This window comes from Silurus aristotelis (genome assembly GCF_946808225.1).
Source record: "Silurus aristotelis genome assembly, chromosome: 1".
In the NCBI taxonomy this organism is placed as follows: Eukaryota; Metazoa; Chordata; class Actinopteri; order Siluriformes; family Siluridae; genus Silurus; species Silurus aristotelis.
The window spans coordinates 12,603,418-12,618,235 of NC_139574.1; the positions used below are offsets into that span (position 1 = coordinate 12,603,418).

The 14,818-nt window shown below is 37.5% G+C and overlaps 1 protein-coding gene across 2 annotated transcripts in view; it reads left to right on the forward strand.

Moving 5' to 3' along the window:
• The window catches only part of kcnh2b (potassium voltage-gated channel, subfamily H (eag-related), member 2b), a 256,890-nt gene that overhangs the window by 135,716 nt on the left and 106,356 nt on the right, over positions 1-14,818 (forward strand). Inside the window, exons 4-7 of one of the 2 annotated variants that reach the window (XM_083544768.1) lie at positions 6,741-6,899; positions 7,042-7,527; positions 7,716-7,927; positions 10,122-10,160. In XM_083544768.1, coding sequence (XP_083400894.1) covers positions 6,741-6,899; positions 7,042-7,527; positions 7,716-7,927; positions 10,122-10,160 — 896 coding nt within the window. The remainder of the gene's footprint in view (positions 1-6,740; positions 6,900-7,041; positions 7,528-7,715; positions 7,928-10,121; positions 10,161-14,818) is intronic. The other variant, XM_083544769.1, reaches the window with a different exon arrangement.

A 14,818-nucleotide genomic window follows, 5' to 3' on the forward strand; every position in this document is an offset into this window, starting at 1 on the left:
TACTCAATGCCACTGTCTCTAATCCATACAACATCGCAGGTCTCACCACCGTCCTATAAACTTTCCCTTTCACTCTTGCAGATACTCTTCTATCACAAATCAATCCTGTCACTCTTCTCCACCCACTCCACCCTGCCTGCACTCTTTTCTTCACTTCTCTAACACACTCTCTATTACTTTGCACTTTTTGATCCCAGGTACCTGAACTCCTCCACCTTCTCCACCTCTTCTCCCTGCAACCGCACCACTCCACTGCCCTCCCTCTCATTCACACACATGTACTCTGTCTTACTCCTACTGACTTTCATTCCTCTTCTCTTCACCATGTACCTCCAGCTCTCCAGGCTCTTCTCAACCTGCTCCCTACTCTTACCAAAATTACAATATCATCCGCAAACATCATGGTCCACGGAGACTCCTGTCTGACCTCGCCCCTTAACCTGTCCATCACCACTGCAAACAGGAAAGGGATCAGAGCCGATCCTGGATGCAGTCCAACCTTCACCTTAAACCAGTCTGTCGTTCCTAATGCACACTTTACTGTCCTCATACATGTCCTGCACCACCCTCACATACTTCTCTGACACACCTGACTTCCTCATACAATACCACAACTCCTCTCTCGGCACCCTGTCATACGCTTTCTCTAAATCCACAAACACACAATGCAACTCCTTCTGACCTTCTCTATACTTCTCCATCAACATTCTCAAAGCAAATAATGCGTCTGTGGTGCTCTTCCTTGGCATAAAACCATACTGCTGCTCACAAATGGTCACCTCTTCTCTCAGCCTGGCTTTCACTACTCTTACCCATAACTTTATGATGTGACTGATCAACTTTATTGCCCTGTAGTTACTGCAGGTCTGCACATCTCCCTTGTTCTTAAAAATCAGTACCAGCACACTCCTTCTCCATTCCTCAGGCATCCTCTCACCTTCCAGAATCTTGTTGAACAATCTGTTTCAAAACTTCACTGCCATCTCTCCTAAACATCTCCATGCATCTACCGGTATATCATCGGGTCCTACCGACTTTCCATTCTTCATCCTTTTAATCACGGCTCTCACTTCCTCCTTACTAATCCTATCCACTTCCTGTTTCACCATCTCCACACCATCCAACCATCTTATTCTTCTTTCAGTCCTCACTCTTCTCCTCTTCTTCTGCACCTCCAAAGCAATCCCACAGACCACCACCTGATGCTGTCTAGCTACACTGTCCCCTGCCAACACCTTACAGTCTCCAATCTCCTTTAGGTTGCATCTCCTGCATAGAACATAGTCCACCTGTGTGCACCTTCCTCCACTCTTATACGTCACCCTATGATCCTCCTTCTTCTTAAAATAAGTGTTCACCACTGCCATTTCCATCCTTTTAGCAAAATCTACCACCATCTGCCCTTCCACATTCCTCTTCTTAAAGCCATACCTACCAATTACCTCCTTACTACCTCTGCCCCATGTACTACTACATGCCCATCAAAGTCTGACCCAATCACCAATCGTTCATTCCTAGGTACACCTTCTACCACTTCATCCAACACACTTCAGAATTTTTTTTCTCCTCCATCTCACAACCCACTTGTGGAGCATAGGCACTAATGACATTTATCATCACCACTTCCACTTCCAGCTTCACAGCTCTCTTACCACAATCTTACTGTACTCTTCCTTCAAAATCACACCTACACCCTTTCTCTTTTCCAGCCACACCATGATAGAACAATTAAAACCCCCCTCCAATGTTCCTGGCCTAACTCCCTTTTCACCTGGTCTCCTGAACACACAACATATCTACCTTTCTCCTTTCCATTATATCAGCTAATTCTCTCCCTTTCCCAGTCATAGTACCAACATTTAATGTACCAACAATTAATGTACCAACTCAAACCTCCACTGTCCTACACTTCTCCGTTTCCTGTTGTCTCTGTGGACATCTTCCTCCTTTACTTTTCCTTCTTCGGCCAACAGTAGCCAATTTTCACCAGTAACCTGTTGGGGTACTGGTAGCGATCGACAATACCTGTAGCGATCGTTGGTAACCCGGGCCTCGACCAAACCGGTATGAAATTCTGTTTCTGATCCACATATTTAATTTGGCACATGTTTTACGCTGGATGCCCTTCCTAACGCAACCCTCCCTATTTATCCAGGCTTGGGACCAGCACTAAGAATGCACTGGCTTGTGCAACCATAATGGCTGTGTACTTTTACTCAAGTAAAAGTTTTGATTTGCTCATTTGACCCTTTAACTTTCAATTTGAAGGTCTTGTTTTTTACCAGGGATTGAGAAGACAGGATTTACTGGATATATCCATAATGAATTAAAATCAAATCCCTCCTCCACCCACGCACTTCTTCTACACACAATTTTAATCCCACATTTTATGTCTGTGTGTGTGTGTGTGTGTGTGTGTGTGTGTGTGTGTGTGTGTGTGTGTGTGTGTGTGTTTGTGTGTTTGTGTATGTGTTTGTACCAAAAGGATTATGAATGTCAGCTGGACACTGGACAGTTTTTCAACAAAATAATTTTTTGTACATTATTAAGGTGCTCTATTTTTATGTTAGCTTCATGCTGCTATTCTCAGTTGCAGTCTTTGGGAGCTATTCCACTCTCTGCCAGCACATCTGATTTATGTACAGCTTGATAATTACCTACTGAAAATACTTTTTCTTGTTATCATGTGAGAAAGCCATTTGAGCATTGAAGGTTTAACCCAAGGGTTTGACTGCATTATTCTGGACACTAATGACCCATTACATCATTTAATCTCTTTGCCTCAAGCAATTTTCTCAATAAAAAATTTTATTAAATAAAAAAGGATAATTAAATGTCATTAATAAATATATCTGAAAATATATAACAATTATAATTGATTATTATGAATAGAAGGTCTTCCACTTTATGAATTAATGCTTAATTAGTAAAAAAAAAAGGCATTGTTGTAAATGTATTATTATTATTATTATTATTATTATTATTATTATTATTATTATTATTATTATTATTATTTATCCAGTTTGTAAAAATATCAAACTTCTATAAAGTATCACTATAAATCAGTTATTTTCAAGTAGCATGTTTAGAAGCTTTCCTATTATGCAGAATAACGTGTTAGATGTAAATTTCTATAATATATTTTAATGATAAAACACTTGTCAGGATTTTAGCATTTTTAAAATAATCATCCCACTTGAGCCTTTTCATGTGCTACAAACTGGAAATTATAGCTCAGTGGTAATCATTTTGGAGTTTGGCTTGGAAGCTCATACGTTTAGATCTCAGCGCCACCAATTTTCCGCTTTTGGGGCTCTAACGCAAGTCTCTTAACTCTTAACTGCTCAGTTTTATAAATGAGGTGAGTTGCTCTGCCCAATGACATAAATGCTATTATAAAATTGTTTAAGCACAAACAATAATGAACAAAAGGTTTCCCCTTTGGGTTACAATGGCTGTGCTGACAGCTGTTTGACACCTGGGCAATGGATATAAAAAAGAAAAGAAATCTGTCATTGGTTTAATAGTTCATGTCATATAAATGAGTTTCGAGGGAAAAAAAACACTTTCACAGTTCTTAACATTTCATGCAGCCTTGTGATCACACTTTTAATATCACCCAAATTAAAATGGTTTCCCTTTTGAGTCTGGTTCCTCTCAAGGTTTCTTCCTCATACCATCCAAGCGAGTTTTTCCTTGCCACAGTTGCCCCAGGCTTGCTCATTGCAAATATATACACATACGTACACTGAAATATTATTGAACTTTGTTTTATAATTTTTACATTCTGTAAAGCTGCTTTGAGACAATGTGCATTCTGAAAAGTGTTATAGAATTAAAACTGAATTGAACTGAATTGTGCAGTATTATGATTTTTTTGTGAAAACCTGCAAAAAAAAATTATTACAGTAGACAGACACACAGTATACAAATCATAACAGTATAAAATCATTGCTGTTTTTTTTATATTTTGTCTTGCAAAAAGGAAATCTACTTAACTGCTTACATAACCATACGCTAAGATGTTAGTCTTGATGATGGGTTGGATGATGTATACACTGCTATTAATGCTTTTCTGATATGATGTAAAGGTTTGTACCGATTATAGACTATTCATAGCATGCACACACACACACACACACACACACACACACACACACACACACACACACACACACACACACACACACACACTCACACACACACTCACACACACATACTCACCAGATGGTGTAAAGAGACCTGTAATCCATGTGGCATTTCCTCTGTTTCTGTCATGACAAGGATTAAGTTGTCAGACCAATCTCTCTCTCTCTCTCTCTCTCTCTCTCTCTCTCTCTCTCTCTCTCTCTCTCTCTCTTTCTCTCTCTCCCTCTTTTTCTCTCTCTCTCTCTCTCTCTCTCTCTTTCTCTCTCTCCCTCTCTTTCTCTCTCTCTCTCTCCTTCTGCAGTTTTGATCTTGATTGTCATTCTGTCGGCCTTTCATTCACTTTTATGTGGATGAAAAAGTAGCAGTGACTATTTTCCGCTTTAAAAACTGCAGTATTTTGCACTCCAGGTCTGGATGCTGTAGAAATCTTTAGCACGAGGTAATGTTTTTATATAAGCTTTTTTCTTTCAACATTGGATACATAATTAGAAAAGTGCTTAATTTAGTGAGTGTGTTTCTGCACCTTAGTGTAAAACAAGATTAATGTTTTTTTACTGGTTTTGTTTACAATTAATTTTGTTACTCTAGAAAAAATCTAGATAAATAAATGTGTACTTGTCAAACAGAGCCGGAGAAGTTAACTGTATTGTATCAATTAGGCTGTTTATAACTCATTGATTTTCTGTCATTTTTGTAATAACATTTTCATACATACCCATTATACTTGAAAGCTTGAAATTTTCTTAAGAACATAGAAAAAAAGGTTTAGTCACACATTTTAATGCTGGATTGTAACTCAGTTATGGAATTGCTTAAGTCTACATATTAAATTCAGAACTCACAGGACTCCTAGTTGCAAGGTTTGTGTGTAAAGGTTACCTTCTATTAACTACAGTTGAAACCAGATTTACATACACCTCAGACAAAAACACAAAACCTTTTATTTCTTTACTGTCATACATTAAATCAGAGTAAACTTTTTCTGTTTTAAATCAATAAATATTAACATATTTTTTGCATTTGTTAAATGTCAGAATCGAGCGAGGGAGAATTTTTACGTATTTTTATTATAAATAAAGTTTGTATTTGTCTTTACAACAGATATGTATTCTGCATTGAAAATTTTTCTTTTTTAGAAACTGTCAATTAGCAAGTGTTGCATTTAATTGTCTATCACTGCACACCTTATCAATGAAGAACTATAATAAATGGATGTTTAGAGCCACTCACATGGGTTCCTTTTGTGTCTGGTACTGCTCAAAGTTTCTTCCCCATACCATCTCAGGGAGTTTTTTCCTTACCACAGTCACCACTGGCTCACACATGAGGGACAAACGTATACCGCAATTTCCGCACTATAAAGCGCACCCATATATAAGCCGCACCCACTAAATTTTACAAATATTTTTATTTTGAACATAAATAAGCCGCACCTGTCTACACTTATGAACTTTACACAGGCTTTAACGAAAGACAAGGTACACACGGTGTAACAGGTGAAATATGTTGCGCTTCCTTTAGGAGCATAGTGGTATTTTGGGAATAGGCTGGCACTGCATTTTTCCGCTATTACTGCGTGTGTTCAAGAGAAGGATTATGTCATTATTTTCTGATGCTCATTTCTAAGTTTCTTTGATTAACCCGTAACGCTGTTGCCAAGAAAAATAAAAAAGCACGACTTTTGGAAACCTGTCTGTGCTTATATGATTTCTGTTGCAACTGGAGTTAGTGAGCTCTCCCATGACCCAGACTCAACGTGTTACAACGGCTTGTATCTAAACAGTAGCCTACCAAGAAAGTCATTGTTCACTGTCTTCCTCCTTCCTTTCACAACTATTTCTCTCGGGAGTTTATCTTTTGGCATCGTCGTGCGTTTAAAAAAAAGTTTTTTCTCCCGATGCCGTGCAGCTCAGATCACATGTGAGATGCGTTTTTTCGTTTCCGTTCGGAAATTTCATTGGTCTAATGTTATGGGGTTCAGTTTTTTGGTTTTATGTTTGTGAAACCGGGAAAAACCCAGGAAAATGTATAAATAAGCCTTTTTGTTGTTTAAGACGTGGGAAAATAGTAGCGGCTTATAGCCTGAAAAATACAGTACATTATTTTATTACCGCTTTATCTTGGTAAAGCTGCTTTGAGACAATGTCCATTAGTATAAGGACTTTACAATAAAAAATTAAATAAAATAAATTGTCTTAAGAAACTATCATTGGAAAATGCATATGCATCTTAGTAATGTGATAAAACTGGCTTTTATTTATATTTATGTAAATTGTGACACCATCTCTGTTTTTGATATGCTGTTTATGTTGTTTAATTTAATATAGCTTTTGCTGGTTCTATTTGTTTATTTATTACAGAAGTTAGTTATGTAAAACCTTTTGATGAAATTGAAACACTAAAATAATATTTTCCCCTCTCTCTCTCTCTCTCTCTCTCTCTCTCTCTCTCTCTCTCTCTCTCTCTCTCTCTCTCTCTCTCTCTCACACTCTCTCTCTCTCTCTCTCTCTCTCTCTCTCTCTCTCTCTCTCACTCACTCTCTCTCTCACTCTCTCTCTGTCTTTCTCTTTCTGTCTCTCTTTCTCTCTCAGGTTCATGCTTTCTGTGCCTGGTAGATGTGGTGCCGGTCAAAAATGAAGATGGTGTAGTGATCATGTTCATTCTAAACTTTGACGTCATGACTGAAGATAAACTGCACAGCCCCACCCAGGGTCTGAACCACCGGCTGCCTTTCCCCTGGCGTGCCACAAGTATTCCTTTGCTCTTCTTCCAATAACAAACTTTATAATTTTTTTCCCACTGCAATAATCAAAGCGGCTTAAATAAGAACATAGCATTACAAAGCCCAAGTTTAAGTTTTTACATGCTGATTAACTTTTCTCTTTGTTTCAGATCGATCGCGTCGTATTCGTCTGCACCTGCCTCTCCTGCAGTCACACAGCAGGTCATGTCTTCATGAGGACGCTGAGGCCAGACGCAGGACTGCCAGTATTAGGCGTGGCAGCAGTCACGAGTCTATGGCACTCGGTGAGCTTGTCTCACTGCCAGAAAATGAGCAGGTCTGCCCCTCTGCGACCACGCCATCAGGCACGGCATCCTCATCCCTGTGGCCTGACGACAGACGCACCCTCTTGGGAAGTGAGTCCACGCCGCCCCCTTCGGCCACGACACACTCCTCCACATTGCCCCTGGGTCAGTCCTCGCCGCGGACGCACAGGCTCAACCCAGACACCTCAGCCTCCAACTGCAGCCTGACGCATAGCCGCTCACGTGAGAGCTTCCACAGTATGCGCCGTGCATCTTCTGTTGATGACATAGAGGCCATGAAGCCTGAATGGGAACGCAGACACTCCATACGACCAGGGACCAGCAGTACAGGTAAGCAAGTTAAAGCCCAGGTATAGGGCAGGGCTAGAGTAGAAAATTTTAAGGTGCTCTTTGTTATTGACTTGAAGCTGTAACTACAATTACAAATACAGATAGAGTAGTTGTGTTTTACATCTATTATTAATGGTATCAACAACAAAAACATCTATGCATGTTTTTTTTTTTTTTTTTTTTTACAGGAGCAGTAAACAACAAGTCCAGCATGCTTAACTCTACCTCCGACTCAGACCTCATGCGCTACCGCGCCATCAGCAAGATCCCACAGATCACTCTCAATTTTGTGGACTTTAAACCCGATCCCCTTATTGCTCTGCCTCCCGGAGAAATGGACATCATCGCTCCATGCAAGCTCATCGACCGCACACACAACGTCACAGAGAAGGTCACACAGGTAAGATAAATTTACTGTTTTTGCTCTGGCTTTTGTTTTAGATACTGGTCATCAGGACAATTTGGATTTTTAGGTGAGTTACAGTGAATGTTTCAAGGTGCTGATTTGTAGATGACTTTTAGTTAATGTTCACTGCATGATCTGAGTTGAAACGGTTTAGGAGTCAAATATGGACATGGACAAAAGTGATTAAGTTTTACATGTACTTAGTGTGATAATGTCCTTGTTATGTCTTGGCTGGTCCAGAAAGATTGGTTTTAGATCTTTTCAAAGGAAACGTGTCCAAGACTCAGTTTTGGTGAAGAGGAAACTGTGCTTTTAGTCCTGAATCTAGAGTTGTGGATGATACTGGTAAAGAAGATCATGAGCAAATAAAAACTTGCAAATTTTTGTGTCAGAAGAAGCTATAATGTTAAAATTGATGGATGATAGATGAATGAGGTATACATATTTATACAATATAGTTCAAATGTCATAGACAGTCATATATTTGTATATGTTTGTACTTGATGTTTATTTACAGTGTCAGTAGCAAAAAAAAAACCTTTATTTTAGGATTCTAAACATTTATTTGCAAAAATAAAAAAAGATTAAAAAGATTAGTTATCTGTGAACACTTTACACAAATAAGTTAGATGGAGCAAATCAAATGTAGGAGAGATTTTTTTTTTTTTTTACTTTTTAAATCTTTTATAGTCATTTTAATTAGAAAAGATGCTTAGTTTTGAAAGTGTCCTCGCTTTCTGAAATCCGTTACAAATTAAATCAATATAAAAACTTTTACATACATAAAAAGTTGACACTGTCACAGTTACATAACCATTACTGTGCCACATATGAACCAAAGGACCATGAAAAAACATTAATATTTTTAAATGTGCAAAGTGTGCAAATAGCAGCTGTCTTTATCAATTGATATTATAATAAGTCGAAAAACAAGGCTAAATAAAGAAAACAATAATGCCATCATACAACTTTATGACATAATTAGACATTAGTGCTACTCCATGAGTCTTTTTACTGTTAATAGGAATAATCCGCCATAATGTTTTTTTGTCTGTTGTGTTATTATTATAAATAAATACTATTAAATTATTAAATAAACAAACACATCTAGAACATACTGGATATACAAATTTATTTGTCTGTCTTCACTGATTGATTCTTATAATTTCCATCATAAATTATCAGAAAGTTTGTGTTTCTCTGTTTGGCTGGTTTCTCTCTGTAGATGTAGGTGAGTTAAACTAATGCACCTCCATGCCATGCTGTGGCTGCATCTTTCCTCACTGCTCTACAGAAATGAAAAGGGCGATTGATGGCTCTAGATGAAATGATGATAGATTGAGCTTCTCAGACTGTTCATTGTGGTATGAGCCTTTTTAGGCTAATCGAGTTTTGGTGGAGAGCAGACGTTTTTGTGCATTGTGTTTCACTGTGGCAAGTAAAAGTTCCCATTTATGATCCGTGTATATGATAGTACAGTACACAATTGAGTAAACTGCTGCATATTTAAACAGGGGATTAAAGTATGGTAATAATACAACTGTAAATTCTACCCGGAATACTTGTGAAATGAGTTCAACATTGGGCTGGAGACATTATATGTCATCTTGTGTTTAAATTTTTCATGATAGTCAGTGTATTAGGCTAATGACATTTTGACCGAAAGCATCCATTCTGATATTTGTTGTGGACATAGACTGAAGCTCTAGGCCTGTATGGGCATGATTTGTGCATTGCTTGGCTGCCACATGATTGGCTGGTTGGATAATTGCATAAATATGCAGGTGAACAACATCAATAATAAAGTGGCCATTGATTGTATTGTCCTACTTAGTTTAAATGCAGTTTCTCTAAACAAGAGTTTAAATACATTATTGATCTATAAATTAAGGGCATTTTCTTTACTCAAATGTGGTAATATTTTTTTACACAAGTGGTGTTTAATGAACAGCCTGTGACAGGTGAGCCATACGGATCTTGGCATAGCATGTTAGATGACGACCTGCTAGACTGCAGGTCCTTGTGATTGATCTCCACCAAGTGGATGTGACATTTAATTGAGCCATCAAACTCTCGTAGTTGCTCCTCGCTTCTCAAAGTGAGCTGTTGTCAAGCTTTTATGGGTGAAAGATCCTGCCTGTGTAAAGGATCACAAAGTTACAAATAATCTTGTTCTTATTTTCCACAGCAGAATCAGATAAGGAAGAACTCACTAATGATTGCCACAGTGAGTGTTAGATATATTTGAGTATGCACTCTGCATGGTAGTTAGACTCTCTCTGTGTGTGTATGCGTGTGTGACTTTAAGCTTCCACTTTTCTGGTTGGACAGCTAGTCGCACCTCTCAGCTGTCTGACACACACTGCTCGGTGTGTTTCATTCAGGTGAAAGCAAGGCCACTCCAACCCTGCAAACTCACCGCAACTGCAGTGTGAGATGCTTTGCAGAATGGCTTTGTGAACTGAACCTGTGTGTGTCACAAAAAGTGCACATTGGAAACACGATATAAGAGATTGTATGTATGTATGCGCAGATGTGTCAGGAATTGTAGGCCGTTTTCTCTATTATTAATGGTTGTATATTTATGTTAGTTTAGAGACACACTCGCATACATTGGCCAACATACACTCGAGCATAAAGACCTCTGCACGGCCTCCTCAATCAGCATTATTCTTTATTTGCTTAATTTGTGATGCCATTGCTTTACATGACTGTAGGCACTCTTTCCACATAAGTTTCTGTCACTGATATTGTCTTATACTTACCATAACCTATTATCACAGGTCTGTTAACATTTTTTATGACCTATTGGTGGCAGTAGCAGGCAGTACAACCATTCAAACAGCATTTCATCCTACAAACATTCAGACAGACCTCTTTGATTTGTGTTACAAATAATTGGTTATTAAGAAATTGAAACAATGTGCACTTATGTCATTTATTCATAATCATGTAATCATAATCATAATCAAATGATATAGTGAAATACCTATTGGTGCTTAACTAGATAAGCAATTAAAATGGATTATATTAATGTCAATTATCTGGTTATTTTGCTTTATAGAAGCTTAAGAACCATTCAAGATAATAAAAAAAAGAGATCCACCGAATATCTTAATGGGAAAGAAATAAATGTCCTGCGACCTGACAAAAAAACAATTGTACAATTACAATTGTAATTTTAACCTTAAAGTTAACCATGTACAACAATTATGTTAATAATTAAATTGGTTATACATCGATTATTAACCAGTGAGAGTGAATAATTATATAATAAAATCACATCAGTGTGAAATATATAATATAATATAATATACTGTAAATTGCCTCTAGGTGTGAATGAGCATGCAGATGTGTGTATGATGCCATCTGTTGCATTATTGTCCGCTATATGGTGTATTTCCAGTATGCCAGGAATTGACTGTGAGTCCTTTAGTCCCTGACCCAGGATAATATTTATTGCTAATTGTGCAACATATTTCGAAATTTTTTATGTGGATCCCGGTTCTAGGGAATGTGTTGCTCAAATCCTATCCCAATGTGTTAGGAAGCTGGGGTCAGAACGTAGGGCCAGCCATGAAACAGTTTTCCTGAAGCAGAGAGAGTTAAAGCTCTTGCACAAGAGCCCAACAGTGGCATCTTGGTGCTGCTGAGGTTCAATCGCTGACCTTTCAACTTGTCACCCAGGGCCTTAACTATTAAGCTGCCTCTCTCCTAAATAGTTTGTGGTGTAAATAGGTATTAAAGATTTACATACGTAAATACCCAGTCTGAAAAGACTGTAAGAACTGCAAGAACACTGTTCTATATCTTATACATTTCTATGTCTAATGTGATTTGCCAGCTATTTCCCTTCCATTTGCATCCATTAGCTTGTACAATGTTACACAACAAGAGTCACACTAAGAGGGATGTATTATGTTTTATGTTCCTCCTAGTGCAGTTAATCAACATTTGATACTCCCCTACGTCAAAATGTTGTCTGTGCCCCAGTCACGTTCTCCATAACAAACCATATGTCCAGGCATTTGCAGTGATGCACAACTAATTCCAAATCAGCTAGGATACTTTAGTTTTAGATTCATCAGCAAAATTTTGCTTTTTATCTGTTGAATGAGGGCCAAAATAAGCAAGTACCTGTTAATCTTAAGTTTGATTTACAAATTGTTGTGTCAGGCTGCATAACAATAATAATAAGGATTTATAGCAAATATGTAAATACTGCTAAGCTCTTTAATTATCCATATTGGTGTTATTTAAAGAGTCTTTACTGTCCTTCACCTAGTCAGGAGACACTTGCCTTTATTTTCCTACTCAGCGTGTGATGGCTATAGGTGTTTTGATTAATGTTTTCCTGGACAGCTGGCTGGAGTTTTGAGTGATGAGTGTTTTCAAACTTTCAAGCAGAGTTCAGCCTTCTCAAATGTCTTTCAAATGCTACTTCAGACCCAGATATCAAGTTTCTGAAGTTAAGGTGACAGGGGTAATGCAGAAAACCTATTTTATTTATTCAAATTCAAAGCAAGTTCAAGATAAATTCAAGCCTGAGCTGTTTAAGAATCTTGCTCAGGCATCCAACATTGCTTCATTAGCAGTTGAAACTCTCAACCATCCACAGGCATCTGATTGTTTTTACCAAGACAAATTGATAATATTACAAAAGTGGTTGTCTGTTTTGACACTATACCTGCACTATACCTTAACACTTTACCTGCAAAACCTTAGACATGGACAATTGCTGAAAAATGATAGACACCACCCTCAAAACCAGTCACATACAAATCTATCCGTACCACATTGATTGTACTAGCATTTTGAAGTTGCCAAAGTTGGCTATAACACGTGTTAAATACATTTTTCACTGTCCCCTTTGATTGTTGCATGACTTTTTTACACATTCATTTTAAAAAATAAAAATAAACAACAAGTTATTTAGTAGCTTAAGGCTAAATAGAAAAATGACCAATCATTTCAAGCCTATACTGAAAGACAATTTGAGAGCCTGCATGCTCTTTTTTATTGACTCAGTGTAAGCCTTTTTGATACCTCAACATGAGTCTAATTGTGCATAATATTATAAATAGGATCTCAAAGTAGCACAGTGAGTAGTATTGTCCCCTTACAGCTTTGTTGGTTTGCTCCTATATTCTAGTCATTGTCTGTGTGGAGTTCCTCATGTTCTCCTTCTGTCCATGCAGTCCTTCTCTGGGTTCTCCATTTTCTCTATTTCTCAAGATATGCAAGTAGCTGGATTGGTGGCTCTAAATTATCCCTCAATGTGAGTGAGTGTGTAATGTGTGTGAGCAGTGCCTTGTGAGAGACTGGCCTCACTCTCAAGGATAGACTATTGATGCAATGTGACCTTGGCCAGGACAAAGCAGATTGTATAAGATGGATGGGTTGATAGCTGGATGTATGGATGGCTGGATGAATGGATGGGTGAATGAATGGGTGAATGAATGAATGAATGAATGAATGAATGAATTAATTAATTGATGAATTAACATAAAAAATTTAATTCTTAATAAATTGTAAGGGTAGTTTATTAAAGATGTACAGTACAAATTATAGAACTGTATTTAAAGTAATGTGCTAGATGTATACCTTTTTAGAGCATTGATAACACTGGCCAGTAATTGTTACCAACCGAAACGCACAAGACTGACGGTAATATAATACATAGATTATATTGATTTTGCATGTCTACCCGCAAGTTCAAAGCACCAGGCCATTAAAATACCAAAATGCTTTGCACTATTAAAAATAGGCCTGTTTGATTTATGACAATGTCAGCGGTAATTTATTAAGCAATACAGTCACGTCATGTTTTGCTCTTAGGGCTCAATGGCTGCAGTGGACATAGGTCTATTAACTCCAGACTAAAAGGTTAATGTTTCTAATCGATCTTTAAAATCAGTTTAAATCAGGGCATTAAGACCAACAGCTGTGGCTGGTAATATAGACTATTCTCAACTGTATGCAAAATGTTGACTAATTAATTTATAACTGTGATATCACCAGTTCTCAGTATGTTTTATATGGGCTAATCATAATTTTAATTAAAATATGTATAAAATATGTAGATTCATTAATAATTAAAAATAAGAGACTGAAGAGGTTTCCTAGATAACTTTTTGAAATTGTTACCTAATCAAATGACAAGTGCATAAATAAAGATATACTGTTTACAACTTTAATTTCTCAAAAGTCCATGAACTGACTTAGACTTTGCAACACATATACAGCTGATCCTGTTACATTGCATTCACTTCACACACTTTTTAACACACGATTAGACAACACAGATTTCAGTTTATACCGAAGTATTGGTCCTAGCTTATCACATTACCTATCACATTACCTTTACTTTTGAGTTCTGCTTTTGACCCTGCTTATTTGATTTATAGATGTTGCATTGCCTGTTCTAACTCTTTTTTTGCCTGTTTATGTCTTCGACTTGCCATGTCCTTGCCCTATGGATTTGTCTGCTTTTCCATTTGCATTTGCGCTTGTATCCACACCCCTGCCCTTGTCTGACATGTCATCGTTGTGGTTCTGGGCTTCCATGTACTGTAATTGTAAAATTCAATGAAAGCAAGGAGAAAAAAATAATGATTTTGTTGTTTGTATTTCATCTACAGTACATCACACTCAATGTTCACAGTGCAGGGGAAAACAGCCTTACACAGCAGATATAAGCTTGGCAAGCATATATACTCCCACAGCCATCTTATATCATATGGAGAAAACTGACACACTGATAATGGTTAGGGTTTGTTCTGTTCATCTAAATGCTAAGGAAAAAAAAAATTAATTGTGTAGTATAGAGTGTAACAAGTTAATGTAGGTTTGACAGTTGATAGTAAAACATTCTTTAACAGCTCC